This window comes from Bos indicus x Bos taurus, chromosome 27 (assembly GCF_003369695.1).
Source record: "Bos indicus x Bos taurus breed Angus x Brahman F1 hybrid chromosome 27, Bos_hybrid_MaternalHap_v2.0, whole genome shotgun sequence".
NCBI lineage: Eukaryota > Metazoa > Chordata > Mammalia > Artiodactyla > Bovidae > Bos > Bos indicus x Bos taurus.
In genome coordinates, this window is record NC_040102.1 from 33,424,132 (window position 1) to 33,447,779 (window position 23,648).

The 23,648-nt window shown below is 44.0% G+C and overlaps 1 protein-coding gene and 1 non-coding gene across 18 annotated transcripts in view; both read left to right on the forward strand.

Annotated features, from left to right (window-relative positions):
• TACC1 (transforming acidic coiled-coil containing protein 1) overlaps positions 1-23,648 on the forward strand; it is a 130,666-nt gene that overhangs the window by 77,102 nt on the left and 29,916 nt on the right. For 8 of the 17 annotated variants that reach the window (XM_027529964.1, XM_027529962.1, XM_027529957.1 and 5 more), the window contains exons 3-4: positions 17,126-18,050; positions 21,576-21,636. In XM_027529964.1, the coding sequence (XP_027385765.1) occupies positions 17,398-18,050; positions 21,576-21,636 (714 nt within the window). In that variant the 5' untranslated portion in view covers positions 17,126-17,397. Of the gene's footprint in view, positions 1-17,125; positions 18,051-20,327; positions 20,364-21,575; positions 21,637-23,648 lie in introns of all 17 variants that reach the window. The other 9 variants (XM_027529961.1, XM_027529954.1, XM_027529958.1 and 6 more) reach the window with 2 other exon arrangements.
• On the forward strand, positions 14,906-14,978 carry TRNAG-CCC. The gene has a single exon. It is a non-coding gene; the product is annotated as a tRNA-Gly (tRNA).

A 23,648-nucleotide genomic window follows, 5' to 3' on the forward strand; every position in this document is an offset into this window, starting at 1 on the left:
AGTCCTGGCAGAGGCCTTCTTGTCCTGTTATCCTGTCTGTGGACAATATAGTGTGTCCATTTCTACTCCATTTTAAGGCTGATGTCCTGGACTGAGTGGCTAAGAGCATGCATATATGAAGTATATTTCAACTTTGGGGGAATTCGAGGGCCTGGGATCTCAGAGACATTAAACGGAGAAAAAGGTCACATTTTGGACACTTGCCTAAATGCAAATGTGTACCTTATTAACAGCCTTCTCAGATCAGACCCCCTTGTCTCCCTTCTGAAGCCCCGCCTTGGTTCAGACTTGGGAGAGCAGGGGTGGGGTGAAGACCCTGAAAGGAGGGGGTCTTCACAGGGAAAGGGTCAAGTGTAGAACAGGTGTTCCTCCTGTGGGTAGGAGCGCTGAGCGGCTGTAGCCCGCTTACTCTGTATACATTTTTCTATATGAAAGGTTATCAGGTGGCAGGGGGTCCTGTATATATCAGACGTCTGCTCAGCAGTGATCCTGTGCTCAGCTCTGTCTTGGGTGCTCAGTTTCTGCTTGGGGACACAGGGAATCGGTGGTAAGATCCCTGCCGACCTCAGTCTGGAGGGAGCTGGCTGCCTTCTGTTCCCCCGGCTCCTTGGCGTCCCTAGACGGTTTAGCAGCCAGTAGGTAGTTTTAGCAAGGGAATGTGTGAGGGAGGTCTGAGAAGGCAAATGTTAGCAAGAAATAAATGAAAGAATTTTTTTAAAAAAACAGCCCCACCCCCACCCCCAAAACAAAACCAAAAGCCTTTTGAGCGTGTCAATTGTTGTGTCTCTAAGATGCTTCCTATACTTGGCTACATCTGTTACAGGAAAAAAGAGTGATGTCATTTTTTTCACCTCTTTCTGTAAATAGAATTTATCTAGCACATGGTAGGCTTCCTTAAGAAAAATTTGAAATCCCAAATTGATGTGATGCTGAGCCCTACCAGCTCTCTCAAGTATGGGACACGCATAACAGACTATTTAAAGCATTTTCTGAAGTGTAAGTCTGTGGTGTAATAGAACATGTTGTAGGAATTGCAGGACATGCTTTCTACCCTGTTACCCTCTGAGTCTCTTTGTTCTGTCTCTTTTGTAAGCAGTTTTATTGAGATATAATTCACCTGCATGCAGTTCACCATGGAAAGGGTTTATAGTGTATGAACAGAATTGTGCAACTAGCACATCAACCTAATTTTAAGAATGTTTTATCACCTACCGCAAAGAATTACTGTACCCATTAGCAGTCATGTCCCCATTTTTCTGCCACCCCCAGTCCTAGGCACCTGATAATCTACTGTTTTATGTCTCAATATATTTATTTATTCTGGACATTTCATGTAATTGAAATTATACAGTATGTAGTACTCTTTTCTGATTGGTTCTGTTCACTTACCGTAATGTTTTTCAAAGTTCATCCATGTTATAGCATATATATTGGTAGTTCATTCTTTTTTTTAATTCTTGATTAATACTTGATTCTCTGGATAAACCATATTTTATTTACCCATTCATCAGTTGATGGACATTTGAGTTGTTTTCACTTATTGGCTATTGTGAATAATCTTGCTGTGAACATTCATGTTCAAGTTTTTATGTGGGTGTAAGGTTTTCATTTCTCTTGCTGTATACCTAGTAGTGCAATTGCTAGGTCATAAGGTAAATATTTCTAATTTTGAGGAGCTGTCAAACTGTTTTCCAAACTATCTGCACCCTTTTACATCCCTACCAAGAGTATATGGGGGTTTTCAGTTTCTCCACGTCCTGCTGCTGCTGCTGCTGCTGCTAAGTCGCGTCAGTCGTGTCGGACTCTGTGCGACCCCATAGACGGTAGCCCACCAGGCTCCCCCGTCCCTGGGATTCCCCAGGCAAGAACACCGGAGTGGATTGCCATTTCCTTCTCCAATGCATGAAAGTGAAAAGTGAAAGTGAAGTCGCTCAGTCATGTCCGACTCTTAGCGACCCCGTGGACTGCAGCCTACCAGGCTCCTCCATCCATGGAATTTTCCAGGCAAGAGTACTGGAGTGGGGTGCCATTGCCTTCTCCACGTCCTAGTCAGCACTTGTTATCTATTTGACTGTATCCACCTTCATAAACGTGAAATGTTGTCTCATGGTGCTTTTGATTTTTGTTTCCCTAATGACTAATAATGTTGGGCAGCTTTCCACATACTTTTTGGCTATTTGTGTATGTTCTTTAGCAAAATGTTTATCCAGATTCCTTGCCCATTTTTTAATTAGGTTACTTAGAGAGTTGTAAAGAGTACTTTATGTAGTCTCAATACAAGTCCCCTATAAGGTATCTGATTGTAAATATTTTGCCCCATTCTGTGGGTTGTCTTTTCACTCTTTTCAGTGATAGCATTTGAAGGGTAAAAGTTTTTACTGTTGATGGAGTTCAGTTTATGTACTTCGTTTTTGTCATCTTTCCCCCTGCTTTTGGTGTCATATTTAAAAAGGCTTTGCCTTACCACGGTAGATTTACTAGAGTGTTTCGTCCTAAAACTTAATAGTTTGAACACTTACATTTAGGTCTTTGATCAGTCTTGAGCTAGTTTTTATTCACATCGTGAAGAAGTGGTATATAGCTTCATTATTTTGCATATGGACATCCAGTGCTCTAGCACTATGTTGGAAAGACTTTTTTCCCCCCTTTTTTATTTAATTTTGCACCCTTGACAAAAATCAGTTGACAAGAGATGTAAGAGTTGAACTTTTGATTCCGTTTTATTGATCTGTATGTCTCCTTAAACACACTGTTTCGATTATGGTAGATTTATAGTAAGTTTTGAAATCAGTAAGTGTCAGTCTTCCAACTTTGTTATATTTTTTCAAGGTTGTTATAACTATTCCAGGTCTATTACATTTCCACATGAATCTTAAGATCAGCTTGTTAATTTTGCAAAGAAATTTGCTGGAATTTTGATAGAGATTGTGTTCAAACTATAGTCAAATTTGGGGCAGATTGTCACCCTAAGAATATTAAATGTACATGGAATGCCTTTCCATTTATTTAGATCTTCTCTGATTTCTTCAATTAGTATTTTGTAATTTTTATAGAACACATCTTACACTTCCTTTGTTAAATTTATTTCAAAGTATTTTATTTTTTTTTGATGTTGCTGTAAATGGAATTGTTTTCATAATTATGTTTTTGGATTTTTCATTGCAGGTGTATAAGGATACAGTTGATATTTGCATATTGATCCTTCCTGAAACCTTGATGAATTCATTTATTAGTTATAATAATTTTTGGTGGATTCCTCAGAACTTTCTGTATAAAAAGTTGTGTCATCTGCAAATACAGATGGTTTTACTTTTCCTTTCCAATCTGGATGCATTTTTTTTTCTTTCTCTTTCCTGATCGACCTGGCTAGAACTTCAAGTACAGTTTTAGAAGTGGTGAGAGCTGACATTCTTACTCTTATCTTGTTCTTGATCTTAGGGTAAAAGCATTCAGCTTTTACTGTTAAATATGATATTAGCTGTGGAATTTTCATAGATGTCCTTTATCAAGTTGAAGAAGTCCTTTTTTTTTTTTTGCCACACTGTGCAGTATGTGAAATTTCCCCAGCCAGGGCTCGAGCCATGCCCCTTGCAGCAGAAGCACATAGTCTCAATCACTGGGTCACCAGGGAAGTCAGAGGAAGTTCCCTTTTATTCCTTATTTGTTGAATTTTTTTTTTTTAATTATGAAAGGACATTGGATTTTGTTAGATTCTTTTCCCATGTATATTGAGATGATTATATGGGTTTTGTCTTCCATTCTATTGCTATGATATGTTACACTAAATGATTTTCAGATGTTAAACCACCCTTGCATTCCTGGAGTAAATCTTGCCTTTTCATGTGTTGGTGGACTTGGTTTGCTGGTATTTTGAGGATTTTTGTGTTGCTTTTCAATAAGAAATATTAGTCTGTAGTTTTTTTGGTTTTGTGTTTTCAGTGATACTGGCATGGTTTTGGCATCAGGGTGATATTGGTATGATGGAATGAATTGGAAAGTGTTTACTCTTCCTATAGTCTTTGGATGTTTGTGAACAATTGATGTTAATTATTCTTTAAATGATTGGTAAAATTCACCAATCTGGTTCACATCTTTTTGTGTGTATGATGGGGAGTTTTTAATTTACTAATTCACTCTTCTTTATTTGTCTTAGATCTATTCAGATTTTTCTATTTCCTCTTGAGTCAGTTTCAGTCATTTGTGTCTTTTTAAGTTTTTGTCTTTTATATCTAACTTACTAAAGTTGTTAACATACAGTTATTCATAGAGTCATTTTCTTATTTTCAAACAGAATTAATCAGCCCTGCCATGCCTGTTTCACTGGGTTGGTTTGAGGATCAGGTTAAGCAGTATGTATGGAAGTGCCTTGAAGACCATATGACTGTGAGGTAGTGTATTTGTGTAAATTTTTAGTTCCAGGGCACCACTGTCCACAGTTTATGCAACTTAACATTTGTACTACATTCCCCCTTTGTGAGTTGCATTTCATGGGTAAGATTGTCGACCTTGTTACCAAAGGAATATAAGCTAAGGTTGGGGTGGAGGGGAATTACAGTGGTTGGGGGCCAGTCTACCTGCTTCTTGAGGGGTAGCAGAACATAGCTTGTACACTTTCAGGGTTGGAGGGCATCAGTGCCGCATTAGGAACTCAGCTCCTGCCCAGCCCCGAGAACTGCTGTTTCTTGTCCTCCCTGAGGACAAGTGTTCAGCTTGGTTCAGCCCCAGATGTCCTCCTTTTTCCTGTAACCTGTATCTTAGAGGCACTGCATTCATTCACCTCACCTTCTCCCAGCTTACTGCTCTGTCAGCAATAAAAGTTCTTTTATAATACAACCTAGCGACTTCCTGGAGGTCCAGTAAAGACTGTGCTTTCACTGTGGAGGGTTCGGGTTCAATCCCCAGTCGGGATTGAACTAAAAATTCTATAAATTGCACAGCCAATAATATAAAAATAAAAAAAATAAAATACAACTTAGTTGGTTTTCAAAAATGAAGAATTACTGTAGTCTGGAAAGTTCTCTTGCTAAATATGGAGGCAGATTCATAGGGGAAATAACCCACTTAGAAAGGGAAGGCAAGTCCAGAGGTGGAGCAGTGGTGATATCTTCTCTGCAGGAACAGGGGAGGTGGCCAGCACGTGAGAAGGTCGTAGGAACTTCCTTAAGCTCAATCCCTGACTGTCCTCTGAAGGGGCTTGGAGCGTGGCTCTTGTCTCCTTGACAGGATTATAAGCCCCACGTACTTATTCTGTGGTTACTTCATGCCAGGCGCAGCATCATAGGTTCACAGGGCCTGTGGTTGGTTGGGTAGATGATTATCTTAGACATTATTTTATGATTTGATTTTAAGGCTTCAGGTCCTGATGCAGCTAAGGGTTTGAGTTAATTAGGGAGTGCTGACACTGAACATCTGGTTTGGATCTTTATGTAGGATTTCTTAGTGCTGTGACTCAAAGCAGCTTGGCTCACAGTCAGTAATACAATTGTCAAACTTCTCTGTCATCGCCAGACCCTCCACGTTTGTATTATTTCTGTGTATATCCCCTTTGGTCCCGAATCACAGAGACCCACCCTGCAGGTTAGAGTTCAGAAATCCAGGCCCCAGGGCCTTGGTAACCAGGGGTCCTGTTCTCGCAGCTGTCAGATTGAGCTTTGCCAGTTATGAGACACGTTGCAACCCGGAGGGTTGTGTGAAGCTGTGGGATCACCTCCCCTGCAGTGAGGGAGGAATAGTCCCACCTTTTTGTTTTCGTTGTGGCTGTTCCACGTGGCATCTTAGTTCCCCGACCAGGGATTGAACCCAGGCCCAGGGCAGTGAAAGCACCAGAGTCCTAACCACTGGATTACCAAGGAAGCCCCCAGTCCTACCTGTTTGAATGTCTAGCCCCGCTTGGTCACGTGGTTCCGTCCCTGACTTGTGAACACTTAGAAGCATGACATGGATGGTTTGTTCTAGACACGGACAGCCCCCTGCTTCCATCCTGACTCAGGTGCCCACCCACTTCATAGATGTAGCCCTGTAGAGCGATATACTTGACGGTGTCCTATTGTAGTGTTGAGCCTCCACCTCAAAACCTCTCTTCTTGGGCTTGTGGCCCTATTAGGGTTTTCTAAGAGTCATCCCAGGAGTGAAGAGAAATTGAGTGATTGAAGACAGCTGTAGAATTAATTCGCAGGCTGCGTAGCATGGTTGAGCCGTGACCCGCCTGTACCCTCGACCCAGCTGCACGCCTCTTCTCTCTCCTGCTCCCTCGCTCTTGGTTCTAACCTTTCTGAGCTGTGGTCCCCTCACCTGTAAGATGGGGTTAAGGAGCACCTCTTTAGGGTTGTTGTGAATGTGAAATTAAGTGCTGGAACTCGCAGCACAGTTAAAATAGTAGTGTTAACTATGAAGACTTTTGTCAGGAGGGAGATCCTTCAAAAACAGCCCTTGACAATAATACATCCCACCCTTCTGTCTTGGGAAGAGAAGGCGGGGTGGGACTTGGAACAAGAGTTCTGTGTTGAGATGAAGACAGGAGAAAGGGTAGAAGGGGATTAGGTTTGAGAAAGAAGAGATTTTTGTGCTTAAGAAGGATTCTGGGCCTCGAAATGGGAGGATTGGCTTAATATTAGTCATTTGTTTATATATCTGAAACACTGGGGGATAATTTAGTGCTTATCTAAGGTTTGTTGCCTGAAAATAGTTACACAATAAACAGTCTGTGGATAAGTCATTCTGAAAGTGAAGCCAAGGTTCCGGTCCCAGTGTTGTCTAGAAACCGGTTTCTTTAATAAGATATAGCCAGCATCTTTCCATGTCATTAACTACTTCAAACACAATTTTTAATGTTGCACCACAATATGTTGTTTTGTTTTAATCATTGACCTGGAATCAGACAGCTAGTAGCGATAAAGGTAAACGGGGCCGTGGGGAGACTTTTCCTCTGTTCTTTTTCCTGTGGGATGCAGGGGTGGTTATCACTGCTGGACGTTTTACAGCGTCTGCCTGGTTTCCCTTGTGAAGTTCCTCAGCCTTGGGTAATTGTGAATCAAGCTGCTTTTTCCATCACATGGAGACAGAACCTTCATCTTGCTACTAGATAAGACTATATTTCTCTACTGCCCGTGGTCAACCTGTCGGTTATTAGTATATGTAAATATGTGAATAAATGTAAGTAGCACTTGTAGTTGAGAGGGGTTTTCTTTTTGACAGCAAATATGTGGTGTCTTTTCAAACACCAATTCCCTGAGGGGTGGACCCACTGACTGGGTGTCCTTCAGTCCAGTCCTGGTCTGGCACTAATGCCGAGTTGGCATCGACGCCGGAGATTTCAGCGCTCAGTCCCCCAAGGCTGCCCTCACCTGAGTTGTCAGGTGCATCCCAGGTCCCCAGGCTGCCCACACTTCCTTCTGCTTGGCTGCAGCTCGGAGGGGGCTCCCACAACCCCCTCTCAGCTCCTAGAATTCTCTACAGGGACTCAAAAAAAAAAAAATTCAGGAAGATACGCTTACTGGTTTACTGTAAAGGGTGCGATTGTAAACAGGCGAGTGGCAGAGATGCAGGGGCCAGGTGGGGGGCAGGCACCTCGCCAGCACCTCTGTGGGTTCACCAGCCTGGGGGCCCTGTGACTCTCACTGTCTAAGGCTTCTTATCAGTCGTCACCTCTCTAAAGTTCCCACCTTCTCATCACAAGTTTGGTCTTTCCGGTGACGGGCCCCATCTGGACACCCTCTGGGGCCTCCATCCTGAGACACCTCATTAAACTCAGGTGTGATCAAAAGGGGCTTGTTATCAGTCGCATGACACTCCAGTCATCCAGGAAAGTTCCGAGGGTTTTAGGAGCTCTGTGCCAGGAACGTTGGACAAAGGCCATTCTTATTATACTACATCTTCTAGTATGAAGATACGTATAGAAAAATGTTCATCACAGCAGTGATTAGAACGACAAAGGAATTTGGAGACCCTCAAAAATTGCCTGACATGGGACTTCCCTGGTGGTCCAGTGGTTAAGACTCTGCTCCCAATTCAGGGGGCCTAGGTTCAATCCCTGGTCAGGGAACTAGATCCCACATCTAAGAGGTCACATGCCTCAACTGAGACCCAGCAGAGCCAAATAAATAATAAGTAAATGAATGAATGTTAAAAAAAAAGCAAAATTACCTGCCATGTAGTGTGACTTCAGTGTTGCTGTCATTAGTTGAACAAATGAGTGTGTATTTTAGGATGGAGGGTGGGGAAGGGGTGGGGAGAAGCGCCGGGTGCTGCTGAGTGTGGAGGGAGGAACAGGAGAGAGGAAGCAGGGCAGGCGCCTCTCTCGCGCTGAGAGCCTTTGCAGACAGCTGCGCTGGGTGCATCTGTTTGCGCCTCGGGCCTGCCTTCCATCTGTCCGGCCGTCGGGCACTCCCGCCCTGCGTCCTCCGCCGTCGCACAGCTGGCTCACCTCCGGCTCCGTCCCGCAGCCTGTGCTGTTCCGTTTCTGCCTGAAACCGCCTGCCGTTTGCTTGCCAATTTTACACTTGCTGATATAGCCAGACTGTGATTATCCTTCCCGCTTCAGTTCTTGGAGAAATGTTTTGTCTGATTGCATCGTGCACCAGCACTGTGTTTAAATTGCTTCTCGTCCTTCTGTGACAGGCTGTGTCTGGAGGTCGTTTTCTGAAACCAGGTTTAGAAAGCCGTCAAGCGCATCCAGGCACCGGCGGGGGTGAGATCATAGGGATCCCGGCTTCTGTTCCTCAGCGTTGTGCTGGGGGTGGGAGGCAGACGGTGCTTGGAAAGGGAGGGAACTTGTCTTGAACTCTCCGGAAATATGTATTATTGTATGTAGCTGTGGAAAATTATCTTAAGTCCTATTAATTGTAGACACAAAGTAGAAAATAACAGATAAATAAGAGAGAAAAAAAAATAAGCCATTGTCCCAATTTAAGGGATGAACTATTTAAAAACACATCCTTCGAAAGTTTTTTCTAGATATTATTTTTTTAATCTTATGAAAAGTGTAGGCATGTAATAATAGAAGAGTATAATGCATCTCCATGTACTTATCACCCCATTACAACAGTCAACATTTTACCATGCTTGCTTCTTTTTTTTGAAGGATTTATAAGATGAGACATTTTCTCTAAATATTTAAGTGTGTATCTCTAAACATAAAGATGTTTTTCCTGTTAACCATAAGACTGTTATCATATCAGTAAAGTTAACGTAATTAATATCATCTAACCCAGGCCATGTTCAATCAGGCTTCCCCAGTTCTCCTTAGAATGTCTTTAACATTGGATCCAAACTAAGTCACATATTGCATTTGGTAGAATTAATGTCTTTTTGGGCTGTGTTAGTATATTGACTTGTTTCCTCCATTCCCACACCATCTCTGTGTGTTCCCTTTAACTTCCCTTGTGATTACATGAGTCTTATTTGTAAACTCCCCTGTCCCGGAGCAAACCCACTAGTCCGTGCCTGACTCGCCCCTCCTCTTCTCCACCGTGTTGCCTTGCTCTGACCAGTCCTGCTGGAGGCAGTCTATCTCCTGATGTCCAGCTATGACCCCAGCATCCCCTGCTCGTCTGGTGTGCACGCCTGTCTTCCTGGGGCCTCAGACACGGGGCTGCTGCGGGGCCAGTGCAGGCCCTGGGTCCCTGCAGGCTGGCAGCGTGGCGGCCCCTGAGGGCAGGCTCCTTGCTGCTGCTGCTGCTGCTGCTAAGTCTCTTCAGTCGTGTCTGACTCTGTGTGACCCCAGAGACGGCAGGCCACCAGGCTCCCCCATCCCTGGGATTCTCCAGGCAAGAACACTGGAGTGGGTTGCCATTTCCTTCTCCAATGCATGAAAGTGAATAGTGAAAGTGAAGTCGCTCCGTCGTGTCCAATTCCCAGTGACCCCATGGACTGCAGCCTACCAGGCTCCTCCGTCCATGGGATTTTCCAGGCAAGAACACTGGAGTGGGCTGCCATTGCCTTCTCCGAGGGCAGGCTCCTTGGGTACTGGCAGATAGTGGAGATGAGGGGCTCCTTTAAGCAGAGCGTGGGGAAGGGCTCTGCGGACTTAGGCCAGGTTTTGGCTGCCTCCCGCCCTTACTCTGCCCTCCAATTCCAAACCACTCTCCAGAGAAGAAAAGTATTCACCCAGGTCTGTTCCTCGGAGCCTGACTTCCCATGGGGTGGTCTGTCCCAGCGCCCCTTCCTTGCACACCAGTGCCCTGCCGGGACTACCCCCACCAGCTCTCACCACACGTTCGGTGCCCCTTCGGGCCTGGCCACCCACCCGTCATTCCCATCTTAATGTCAACATATGCAGAGCCAGTGACTCAGTCCTATTTAAACAGACTATTGAAATCTGTGTTTTGGTGAGTGTTCCCTCTCAGACATTCCACACTTAAAACTGCTTAAAACGGCACTCGCAGCATTCCCTTGGAATGTTCTGGGAGGTGGTGAGCTTTGTTCTTTGATGTTAGGATATTTTCCCCAGTAGCTAAAGGTCCTTTAAACCTTGGTGTGGTGATGGCAGGGTGGATGGGGGGTGGGGAGGCAGTTGAAGTTGTAACTCTCAAGTAAAGAGAGGAGCCCTTCGAGGTGCTCTAAACATGCTGCTGAAATACAAGCTTCTGCTCCATGGCTTCTGAGGCTAGGCTTTGGAGAAGGCTGTGGATTTTCTTCCCTGGAGAAGGCTCTGATGTAATTTTTCACTGAGTTTCTGGGGCTTCATGGACCCTCAACATTTATCTGAGACTCTTTCTTCCTAAATTATTGCACAGACATTCATTTTCATGTATTGGTTCAGAGATTTTGTTTTAGCCTCAGAGTCAGACCTTGCATCCTAGACTTGGATGTGAGATGCTGGTTAAATTTTGAGGTTAGAAGGAGGCCGGAGTGTGTCTTGACACAGGAGGCCTGTTCAAATTTTGGTGGACTTATCACTTTACATGTCCAGTATTTGTTTTGATTTTTGGCCCTGCTGCAAAACATGCCGAATCTTAGTTCCCTAACCAGGGATGGAACCCGGGCCCCCTGCAGTGAAAGTGCAGAGTCTTAACCAGTAGACCACCAGGGGAGTCCCACATGTCCAATACTTAAAAACCCATAAAAGAGAGGACTTCCCTGGTAGTCCAGTGATTAAGATGTCACCTTCCAATGCTGGGGGTGCAGGTTCCATTCCTGGTCAGGGAACTAAGATCTGACATGCCTCAGGACCAAAAATACTAAAACAGAAGCAGTCCTATAATAAATTCAATACTTTAAAAATGGTCCACACACACAAAAGAAAAAGCCATAAACGAGACCTCTTGTAGCTGAAGCAGAAGTTCAGTTCAGTTCAGTCGCTCAGTCGTGAAGCAGTAGTAGTGATGGGCAAATCTAAAAGGAGCTTGCTGACAGCGTTTCACCTGAAAGTTAAAATCTGAGGTGGAAGAGTCAAGCATATTTGAGAAAAATGCCAAATCTGCAGTGTTAACATACAATGTTTTCTGAGTGGTTGCGGTTCACTTCCTATTAAATGAGGTTATCCATGTGGAAGCAGCCAGCTGAGCAGGTTCTCAGTATATGCTAGCTGAATACATTTCTGAGTTTCAAAAATATTTTCTGTGCATGGCATTTCCCCCTCTTTTGAGGTTTTCAAGGTTTTTCATACACTTGTATTTGAACCCAGTATATTTTCAACGTGCTGCAACTGCTGCTTAGTCGCTTCAGTCGTGTCCAACTCTTTGCAGTCCTATGGATTGCAGCCTGCAAAGCCGGGATTTTCCAGGCAAAAATACTGGATGGGTTGCCATGCCCCTCTTCTAGGGGATCTTCCCAACCCAGGGATTGAACCTGTGTCTGCTGCATTGCAGGCAGATCTTTACCACTGAGCCACAAGGGAAGCCCATATTTTCATCGTACCAGAGTGCAAAGCAGAAAGTCAAGCTGTTACCTCAGCCTTTTGAATCTTGGCATTCTGTGCCTTTTCTTTTAAAAGTATTATAAAGGCGGGGGGGCGGGGTGGGGGGGGGTGGGAGGGAAGATCCCTTTTTACAAGAGACTAGCCTACATCCTGAATAAGCATAAAAGGCATCTGTGTTAGAGCACCCATGGATGCATCACACATTTTAGATCTTGGGGAGGGTGCTTGTTGAAAGGAAGAGTTTGATTAACAGAACAGACGTGGCAGAAGTGGAAATGTCGGTCTATTTTTGGATTTCCTCAGTGTTTGCTTTGAAATCATCCACTGATCTCATCTCTGTCTGTTCACCATGCCGCCAGGCAGTGCCGTGCTTGTCAGAGTCATCCAAACGCATGAGACTCATTCCAGGGAGAGAGCTTTTCAGCGCCCCTGGGAGGAAGGTTCTGAAGGAGAGAAGGATTTGTGTAAAAATGGAAGGATGAATAGAAGTTAGTTACATAACGGGCTCTGAGATGAAAGCCAGGACCGAAGACCGAGGTTAGAACTCATGCTAACCAGTGGGAGACCTACCCGGAGCCTGAGGACACCTTGGCTGTTTTACTTCTTCCAGTTACTAGTGGTGCGGTGCTTGCCCTTTAGGTCCTGTTTTAGGGCAGCCTCAGGTAGGCAGGGTCAGCTGGCACTGGGACGCTTGCTGACGGAGAACGTAAAGGCAAATAAAACCTTACTCAGATGTATCACTTCAAGTTAGGTGAGAAGCTTGGATTTTGCTTTTACATTTTCACAGACTCCCCACACTGGCTTAAATCAGTGAGCTGCCCTCCCCGCCCCGCCCCCCCCCCCACCTCCTGCCCCGCGGTGCTCTGTCCTGGTGACTGACGATGCTGGACCAGGCTGGGGCCTGCAGGGAGTGCACTTTGGATGGGCAGGTTTGCCCACTTGGCACCTGCCTAGAGTTGGACAAGAAATGCTGGGGTGGCGGTCTTCTGCTCAGACTGGGGGGCTGAATTCAGGTGAGGGGTGTTGTCTGCCTTCCCCTCCCCCTTGCCAGGTGGCATGCTCTAGGATGCAGCAGCCCTCCAGGTGTCCCCAGGTTGCAGAGGCTTATCCATCCTCATCCCTCATCCGTCATGGCCGGTAGACATGGGGAAGGGTGGGGTCTGGAGGAGTGGAGGCAAGTGTAGGGGGGTGGGAAGTGGGAAGGCCCCTGCCTTTGCTAATAGGGGAGACTAGGGCAGAAGTACAAAGCTAGGAGAGACTCAGAAGGTGACTCCAGAGGTCTTCCCTCCATCTTTGGGAGGTGTGGGATTGATGGTGAAGAAATCAGGAAATGAAGACCAAATGTTGCCAGAAGGGACAGGGCCGCTGGGCTAGAGACACTGTCCTCTCCTGTCTCAGCCTCACCCTTCCCCTCAACTGATCTCCAGCCTGTGGGGGAAGAACACAGAGGACAGGGCTCCCGTGAGAGAGACCAACCGTAAATGTTTAGAATGTCTCAATGGCAAGGAGAGATTGGGAGAGAAGTTACGTAACAAAAGAGTTTTTCTTTGATTGTCCTCAGGTCCCAATGTTGTATGGAAAAGTGGAGCTTCTGTGTTCCTACCTGCCGGGTTAAATCATTGTCCAGATTTTCTCAGACTTGGTCCCATCGTCCCCTCATCCTCTTTTTCTTCTGTTCTATTACTTCAGTTATTTTTAAAACAAATTCCAGATAGCATGTCACAGATGTTTCAGTAAGCATCTTAAAGATGTGTGGACGTGTTCCTATGTAGCTGACATCGTATTGTTATTAATAAAGATACAGATATCATTATTAATAGCATTGCTTTTAATTTACAAAAGATACACTTCAAGTTTTTATTTAATCTTTTTTGGGTTTATCTTCTTTTGAGAGAAAAAGATAATCAGCTTCTATCTAAAAATTTAGAATAAAATATGCTAAGGCTCAAAGATGAAAGTGTGTAGAAGGGAGATACCTTTCAGTTGTGTAGCATCCAGTGTGACTTTGAAGGTAATGACATGAACGTCATCACTTGAGTTATGTCCTGTATTTGTTGCAGCTTAGATCTCTCTATGCTCACTTACTCACTTCCTACTCAGCTTCTCTGCTTCAGGGTCCCAGACAGCTCTCAGTGTCCAGGGGCCGACCTCGAGCCCCTGTCCAACAGCCCCAAGCTCCTTGGCTGGTACCCCCGAGTCTCACTGAGTAGTGGCAGCATCCCGTTTCACGAGCTGAAAACGTACATGCTGTCTTTGATGCCTCCTCCTCCTTCAGCTCTACATCCAGCGCCTTACAACCTTCTCCGTCTCACCTCATTTTCTCAGTTGCTCTGCACGTCTCTTCCCTTCCATTAGCACCGCCCTAATCAAAGCCCCAGAATAACACACTAGTGGTTCTGTTTGTTCCTTTTCTGACCTCCTTCCAGCCCTTCCCTGCATTTCAGCTAGAGCTGTTGAGAACATAAATCTGATTTATAAGTAAATCTGCTTAAACACTCTCTGTGGCTCATGTAAAATAAGTAGTCACTTTCTGTACTTTGAGATAATAAAGATTTTATTTTTTTCAACAGACTGATGCTAGAGTATGAACAGGCATGCCCAAACCCAGCCTGGCTTCTAACCAAGACTGTCACATGTAGATTTTTGCAGCCCCGGGTTTTTGATGGCATGTTTTCACTGTTACTTGTCTACCTACCTCCCATCAGCACAGAGAAACAATAACACCCTCATCACAGCTCAAATATGTAAAAAAAGAATAGAGAATCTATATGCTCGCAAGTTAAATTGTCAGTACACTTTAAAATATTTTTGTTAAAATTCTGTGTGTAAGGCAGTTGAGTTTTAAAATTTTTTATTTTGCAAGATTTCAAGCATATACGATAGAGGAAACAGTACAATGAAAACTCCAATTTACCCAGCCCTGGATTCAACAGTTACCAAGATTTTGCCACATTGGCTTTGTCTTTTAAAAGAAAATCCTTTTGAAGTATGTTCAATCCTAGATACCACGCATTGAGAGCTTTATTAAAAATTCCAGCACTGGGGACTTCCCTGGTGGTCCAGTGGCGAAGACTCTGCACTCCCAGTGCAGGGGTCCCAGGTTCAATCCCTGGTCAAGGAACTAGATCCCACTTGCTGCAACTAAGAGTTTGCATGTCACAACTAAGACCCGATTTAGCCAATAAAAGTAAATTTTTTTTTTAAAATTCCAGCATTCAGTTCAGTTCAGTTCAGTTGCTCAGTCATGTCTGACTCTTTGCGACCCCATGAACTGCAGCATGCCAGGCCTCCCTGTCCATCACCAACTCCTGGAGTTCACTCAGACTCACATCCATCGAGTCAGTGATGCCATCCAGCCATCTCATCCTCTGTCGTCCCCTTCTCCTCCTGCCCCCAATCCCTCCCAGCATCAGAGTCTTTTCCAATGAGTCAACTCTTCACATGAGGTGGCCAAAGTACTGGAGTTTCAGCTTTAGCATCAGTCCTTCCAATGAACACCCAGGACTGATCTCCTTTAGGATGGACTGGTTGAATCTCCTTGCAGTCCAGGGGACTCTCAAGAGTCTTCTCCAACACCACAGTTCAAAAGCATCAATTCTTTGGTGCTCAGCCTTCTTCACAGTCCAACTCTCACACCCATACATGACCACAGGAAAAACCATAGCCTTGACCAGCATTAATAACAGTTAAATATATCTTTAAGAACAAGACATATTGAACATTAGTAGAATATCTGAAGTATCTGTGCAGAAAAGTTTGTAAATGTACTGCCCAGTTGCAACCATAAAGGAATCATGTAAAAAGATGTGTGAGTGCTTTCAAAACCTCTCCCAGTGATACTCAGCTCTTTGATCCTGGATTATGATTAGGAAGTATGACTAGATGGTCATTTCTGAGTTTTTGTTAAATCATGAGATACTATGATAATAACCAGTTTACTCAGTTTTTGCTGCTATTCTATTGTCACTTCAGATACCTAAGTCAGGAAAGCACTATCTTAATTTGTGCTTTTAAGAAATACCCTCATTTACACAACTTGTTGGTAGCAGTGTTTCTCCTTCAGTTCAGTTCAGTTGCTCAGCCGTGTCCTATTCTTTGTGACCCCATGAATCGCAGCACGCCAGGTCTCCCTGTCCATCACCAACTCCCGGAGTTTACCCAAACTCATATCCATCTAGTTGGTGATGCCATCCAGCCATCTCAACCTCTGTTGTCCCCTTCTCCTCCTGCCCCCAATCCCTCCCAGCATCAGGGTCTTTTCCAGTGAGTCAACTCTTCACATGATGTGGCCAAAGTATTGGAGTTTCAGCTTCAGCATCATTCCTTCCAAAGAAATCCCAGGGCTGATCTCCTTTAGGATGGACTGACCCCAATTAAAAAGGATCTTTCATTTTCACAAATGATTTGAGAGAATTCCTGGCCAGCTGAGAGACAAAGCTTCTAAAGAAGTAAAACTTATTGGTTTTATGATTTGTGTCTTAGTAAAATAAGGAGTGTTTGTTCCTGAAACCACTTTGCTATCTCTGCTTTTTCTAATTAGCTTTTTTATTTGCTTCTTTTGGTTTTTACATGTACAGAGAAGTTATTCTGAGCAGACCATGATGAGTGTTTCATTTAATTTTAAAACAGTCCAGTTATTTAAATTCTATCCTGGGGAAGAAGGAATTCTTATTTTTAACTTCCAGAGATTAAAATCCATTTGCTGCATAAAATCCAGACCCTGAACCTCTCAGGCAGTGCCTGGGAACCATGTCCGTGCCAGATGAGATCCCTGTTTGTGAGCTGTCAGGGTCCAAAGCTTCTTCCAAGCCAGTTGTTTAAACCTGTGGAATTTCAGCATCATTTTAATATGCTTTGCAGAGGGCCCATGATCTACTTCACCTTTTCTTAAATAGCTCTGATGGGTATAATTGTTATTTGTATAACTTTTTTTTTTTTTGGCCGAAGTGCATAGCATGGGGTATCTTTAGTTCCAGGGACTGAACCATGTGCCCTGCTGTGGAAGTGTATAGTCTTAGCCACCAAACGCCAAGGAAGTCCTAGTAAATTATTATCATCATGACTTGGGTAATACACAGGCACCCTTTAGAGCGTAGCACCAGTGTCCCCTTTCAGGCCTCACCACCATCCATACAGAACCTTAGGGATGCTTGTAAAAGCAAAATGGGGAGAGCCTGCCATCTGTCTGTGTGGCTTCAGCTAGTAGAGAAGATTCACTAATGCCGGAAAGGTCATTTGTTGACCCACAGCTTTTGTGTTTTGTTTCAGACTCACAAGAAGAGGAGGAAGAGCTGGTGGCTGAAGTGGTTGGAAGCTGTTCATCTGCGGCTGCTTCTCGACCCTCAGGGCAGGAGGCAGCGCCGCCCGCTGGCGGGTCTCGCCCAGTCAAGGATTTCAGAGAAGAGCCCGAACATGACGCGAGCAAGATCTCCGTCGTGAGGCCGTTTTCCATAGAATCCAGGAACTGCGGGGACGTCCCCGTGGCGCCCGGCACAGCCGCGCTCCTCGGCCCGGCCGTGGGCGTGCAAGACAACGAGGCCATGACCGCGGGCGCTGCCTTGGAAGCCGACCCCGGGGCGGGCAGCCCTCGTCCAGAGCCCGGGGCCGGCCGGAGCCGCTTGCGGAAGCCACGGCCCGTGCCCCTGCGGAAGAAGGCGCTGGGCAGCGAGCTCTCGGAAGCGACCCCTGCCCCGGAGGATATGTGTCCTGTCGGGGAGGATGGGAAGGCCGGGAGCCAGAAATGTGCCCCTGAGATGATGGAAACACCAGGCGGAGATGCCCACGACTCCGGGGCCGAGCAGCCGGAGGATGCGAGGAGCCCCCCACTGCAATGCGAATTCGATTTCGCCGAAGACACGGAGACCGTGGAGTCCAGGAGAGCCCTCCCGAGGAAGCCTGGCCGGAAACCGGGCAGCAGAGTCATGCCGCAGGTTCATGGCGCCAAGGCGCCACCGGAGCCGGGCCCTGGGGCGAGCCCCACCCTGCGGCCCCGCGGCGGCCCGCTGGCGCGGCAGCACTCGCCCCCGCTCTCCGCCCAGGGCTCCTACCGCTTTGACCCGGACCTCTTTGACGAGTCCTCGGATCCCTTTAAACCCAGTATGACTTTCGCCAGCGGTGACTTTGATTCTCCCGCCGGTAATCAAGTTAATGAAATCTTAGAATCACCCAAGAAGGCCAAGTCACGTTTAATAACGTGAGTGGGGCCGGGCGTGGGCGTTGTGTTCTGTGTCCTCTCTGAGAGTCTGGCCACTGCTTTTGGTTTGCGGGGAGGCCCCCCGGGGCAGACACACAGCTTGTAGCCTCTGACGCAGCCTTCACTGTTGTGCCTGACTCTGCTGTGGAATCAGAGATGCCAGAGGTCTCCTTTTTAGATGTCTGCCTTGCTTCCGAATCCTCAGCTTATTCTGCTGAGTTCTTTCCCCCCTAACCTTGGATATGTTTTTTCCTGCTTTTAAAAAGAAAAAAAAAAAAAGAATATCATGAGCTAGGCAGGTAGAGATCTGATGGTTTTCAGAAATCCTGTCTGAGCTGCGGGGTGTCATAGACAGAACTCAAGGATCAGTGCCAGCCACCCTCTGCAGATTCTCTGGATGAAACAAAGCTCCCAGGCCTGCAGGTTGCCCGTGTAGTGTCAGTAACGTGGGGGAAGGGGCGTATAGAAGTCTTTTCACTTGAACAGAAAGCTGTGATTCCTATTGAAAACAAACCTACCACTCAGAGTTACTGTGAATTCTTATGTCTCCTGGTCAGACTTCTGGCTCTTATCAGTAAGGAAGTGAGTTTCCAAAAAGAATCAAGAATCTTTTAACCAGTTGCCTGAATCTGACTCACATCTTCAGCAGCCTCAGAATATCCCCACCAGGTCTGAAGGGAATGAAAGGTCATCTGTCATTCTTGCTCTGTTCTTTCATTGTTAAGTGGTTGCTGAGCCAGACGGGCAGTTACACAGTTGCCAAAAAATATTACTAATCAGGTGTCCTCAGGGTGCTGTTCTGTGGCTCAGGTTAGTTACCTGTATCTGGTTACCTGTGGCCTGGGGGATGCGATGGCCAGGTCTTTGCCTAGGTGCTTTCTAATATGGGGTCCTCTAAATATCAGTGACCCTACCTCTCAGGGTTGATAAGGGCTCATTGGGAGCCTCTCTTTCAGTTGCTTATTGAAGGTGTGTAGCCCGTGCATTCATGTGGCATAAAACTAAATCCAAAGGGAGGAAGGTTTATCCTACATCTTATTTTCGGTAGCAAGAAGTACCTACCCTCTCCCAGCCATACTTCCCTCACTTGCTAGCGTTTTCCTCCCAATCTGTTTTTGATGAATGAACTTCTTGGTCTAAAATACCTTATGTATTTAAAAAAAAAAAAAACTCTTATGCAACCAAGACTCTTGTCTCCTTCTTTCCACAGGAGAAAGATGCTCGACCTGTTGTGTAACTCTGGGGTTTTATTTAGCAAATTCCATTATTGTAGAAAAGAGTGGAAGTAAAGAGGTAGAAGTAGGTAGCACCTAGCAGAGTTTGAAGTTCTGATAACAGGGTCCTTGTGTGACTTCTTAAAAGATGATACGGCTGACATCTCAGGTTCTTCTCCTGTAATATAGAGACATCCAGTATAAAGACAGTTTAATGCGTGCTAAAGTTTCTTTACTAATCTTTTTTTTTTCTAACTTAAAAAATTTTTTTTTATTTCAAATAATATTTAAATCTTGGCCAAGTCTATCAAAATCTTACTGACTTTGCAGATAGAAGAAGACAAACATCATATGATATCACTTAGTATGTGAAATCTGAAAAAATGATACAAATGAATTTATTTACAAAACAGGTGTAGACCGACAGACATAGAAAACAATCTTCCACAGAGGAAAGGTAGGGGGACAGGGATAAATTAGAAGTTTGGGATTAACAGATACATACTCCTATATATAAAACAAACAGCAAAGACCTAATGTATAGCACAGGGAAATAAAGTCACTGTTGTATAATAAAAATGAAATAAAAAATAAAACAGATCATCCTATGATTGGGATTTTGTCAGGCAAATAAGATAAATTAGGTAAAGTCACTTTGAGTTTCTTAGTGATAGACACTGACAGGTTTAAGGAGATATATTTTCAATTATATTTTTATTCATGCATTGATTGTCTTTAATCTGGATGACTAGACATTTAAGAGTAAACATGCTCAGCAGTAATGTTATTTTTTTAACATTTACAATTATTTGATAGTTTACTTTTCATCCTTAAATTTGACTGCGTGGCATTTCTGAGTGTTTCCACCACTCTCTTCCTCCTGAGAGTCATTCACTCACTAGTGGTCATATTGACGAATCTGACATTTATAATTTCTGTCTCATCTCATAGAACTTTGCAGCCTTTACGTCTGCCAGACTAGAGATAAATATTCCAGGCTTTACATGATTTTTTTCTTCATCTGTCTGTCTCTTTCCCGTCTCTAATTTTGTTGGTGCATCAGGACTACTGAACAAGTGAAATTTCTCTGTTTTCTGTTGTAAGTACTCCTGCTGTTTCTGGCTCCCCTGGGATCCTTGGCAGTTCCTCCCCCACCCTTCCTGGACCATCTCCTCCACAGCATGTTGGCTTCCCTTTCTGAGTTGAATCTTCTGATGACTTTTCCATTTCATTTGCCACTTCATGAGTCAGCTTAGCCTTGCCATCTGTACTCAAAGGCTTGGAGACAGGCCCTCCCACCTTAGGTGCGAGAGCTTGCGTCCCTGGCTTGGCACGCCCCGTGTGGCGCTGTGATGCTGTGTGCTGGCTTGGCCGCCTGGTCATCCCCGCGGTGGTTTGAGGAGCTGCTGTGCTGTTTAGTGTCAGGAACAGTTGACTTTTTTGATAGGATAAGGCTGCCGCCTTGGAGCACAAGGGATACATTTTCCTGAGTCAGCTCAGCTTGAGTTTGGTAGCAGGGTGACACTCAGGCATTAGGAAAGAAAATCAGGCACTGACGAGGTAGAGGGTCCATATTCTGGTACCATGTATGCTGGTCTTTGTTTTTGTCCCACGAGACGAGAAGAACTTGCAATTTGGTGATGGGGGGCGGGGTCAGAGTGGTGGTATTGGAAGTTTTAGGTTCATTAAGACAGAACAAAATCTGGACTAGTCTTCAGATCACAAATCACATGCAAGTTTAAACATAGCAGGCGGTGTGAGTGTCCCCAGTTCTGGCCATGATGTTCATTTTCTATCTTACTACTGAATAGGAGTGGTAACAGATTGCTCAGATATTTTTATCTTCATATTTTCTGTTACCCACGGCCCTCTGTGAGCACACAGGTCCGGACTTCTGTGGCTTTTAGCACAATAAAGAATTTTTAAAGAATGTGGTCCGGCGTGGTAATTTTTCTGGTGACTGTCAAAGCCAGGTGAGCGCGGATCACGTGACCCGCCGTCTCCAGGTGCTGGGGCTGCTCTTGGGAATGCTGTTGCAGTTAAAAACCATAGGGGCCCGAGAGTCGGTGTTTAGCATCCCGCAGAAACAAGCGAGGGGATCACTGAATTACAGTTTTCGCTTGCCCTGTCTCTCGGGAGAGGATTCAGAGGCGGGAAGGTGTTCCCGTCTCTGATGTGTGGCGGTGTGACTCGTGTGGGGCTGTGCGCTTTGGCTGGTTTCTGCACACACCGCTATCTGCTCCATCTCACGGCTTGGGAGCTTGTCTGTGTGATGCCAAACCAGCCTGGCGTTCTGTTTGTTTTTCCCCAGGAGTGGCTGTAAGGTGAAGAAATATGAAGCCCAGTCTCTTGCTTTGGATGGGTGTTCTCAGGTAAGTCTGTCCCTTTCATCAGCTTATCTCTTAGACCAGTGTTCCCCATGAGGGTGGTGGCTAACGAAGATTTTTCCAGTGGGATCTGAGTACTCCGCTTTAAGGAAGCCAGTTCCCAGTCCCTTGACTTCCTAAGTGGATCTGAGAAAGGGCCCTATAAGACAAAGGAACCCTGTTCCTTCACAGTTACTTTGTTCCCACTTTTTTGGGGGAAAAGTTCCTTCTCACCCATTCTCTGTCTTATTGCTGTACAGTTGGATATGGAACCTCTGAGCACCAAAGAGGGACTTGAAATGTTGGTGTAAGTTTTAAGGTGATTGACTGCAATGACTGGATAATATATTTTTAAAAGTCAGATGGTTTTCCAGTTCATTGCTTTCCACCAAATGGGAGAACCTGAATTGTCAGCTGATAGATGATTAAAAATAACTTTTGACACAGTGATATATGTCACTTATATCTCCATCAAAAAGAAAATTATTGATGATAGAATTTTTTGGTACATAACTTGGAAAGGGGTTCAAAGAATTGAGATGGTTCTGTTATCAAACTTTCTTCTGTTTCACTTATTTATTTTAGTAAGGCTTCCGGCTTCTAATTGATTATAAAAATGGAAAACAGGAATAAAATTGATGCTGACCTTTGTTTCATTCTAGCAGTAAATATTTATCCTTGACTATATGAATTAATTGGGAAACACAAATAAAACCCCCCCAAACCCAGACCCATTTGATTGCAGTGAGGTGCTTTTTTTTCCTTTTTAAAATTTTATTTCAGTATAACCATTACAGAAATATATTCATTGATTAATAGAATGCATTTTAAGTTCAACTTACACAGGACCAAAAACTTGGTACATAGTTTAAGATTAAAGAAAAAGAGATTTGCAATTTGATTTTTCATCTATTACAAATGTATGAACTATCCACTTTCAAATGCTGCTAAAGAGCAGGCAAAAAGAACCATGAAAAATTGACCTTTTGTTTGTTTGCCTTTGTTTTTAAACTTCTTATTTTAGATTAGATTAAGCCAGTTGACAGTGTTGTGATAGTTTCAGGTAGACAGCAGAGGAACTCAGCCATCCGTATTACATGTATCCATTCTTCCCCAAACTCCCCTCCCATCCATGCTGCCACATAACAATGAGCAGAGTTCCCTGTGCTAGATAGTAGGATAATTTGAAAATTATCCACATGAAAAATTTACCGTGGACTTACTTCAGAAAAATAACACATATTACTTTGTAAAATTACTTTTAAAATTGGTGCAACAAAATGTTATAATTTCCATTTTTTAAAAATTTACTTTTGTGTTTGACTGTATTTACCAAACACTAATATTTTTAGAATAAATTGTGCATTTGTAAATGAAATAACTCTCCAGAAGAAAAAAAATGTTGACACTTAAAGACTTAGGCTTGTAGAAAAAAATTTTTTTAAATAAATATAATAGCAGAACTTTAAAAGACTTTCAGGCATGCAAATACATTTCTTTGGGATAATTTCTTAATGGAAGTAGAGAGGAAATACAAATTTAGAGAGGAAAAGGAATGATGTAAATTTCTGACCATTAAGAGCATATTTATGTTCAATTTTAAATAGATGATAAAGTATCGGATCACTAGAGTAACTAAATTGAATTAATAAGCAAATCAATATTTAAAATAGAACAAAAATTTTTTCCTTTATTTTGTATTTGTATGAGAGGATAGATGTTCTCTGAACTTACTGTAATAATTTCATGATGTGTGTAAGGTCATTATGCTGTACATCTTCAAGTTATATAGTACTGTATGTCAGTTATATCTGACTAAAACTGGAAGGAAAGATAAATAAGCAAATAATATATAGCAGATATTATATCCTTTGGGACTGTTTAAACTCATACTTAAAGGTTTTAGATAACACCTGGAAATACAATGGATTACATAAAATTTCCCAAGAAATTTAGTAACTATTGGAGCAAAAAATATGAAAACCACTGCCTTGGGCCACTTAAACTTCTTATAATTT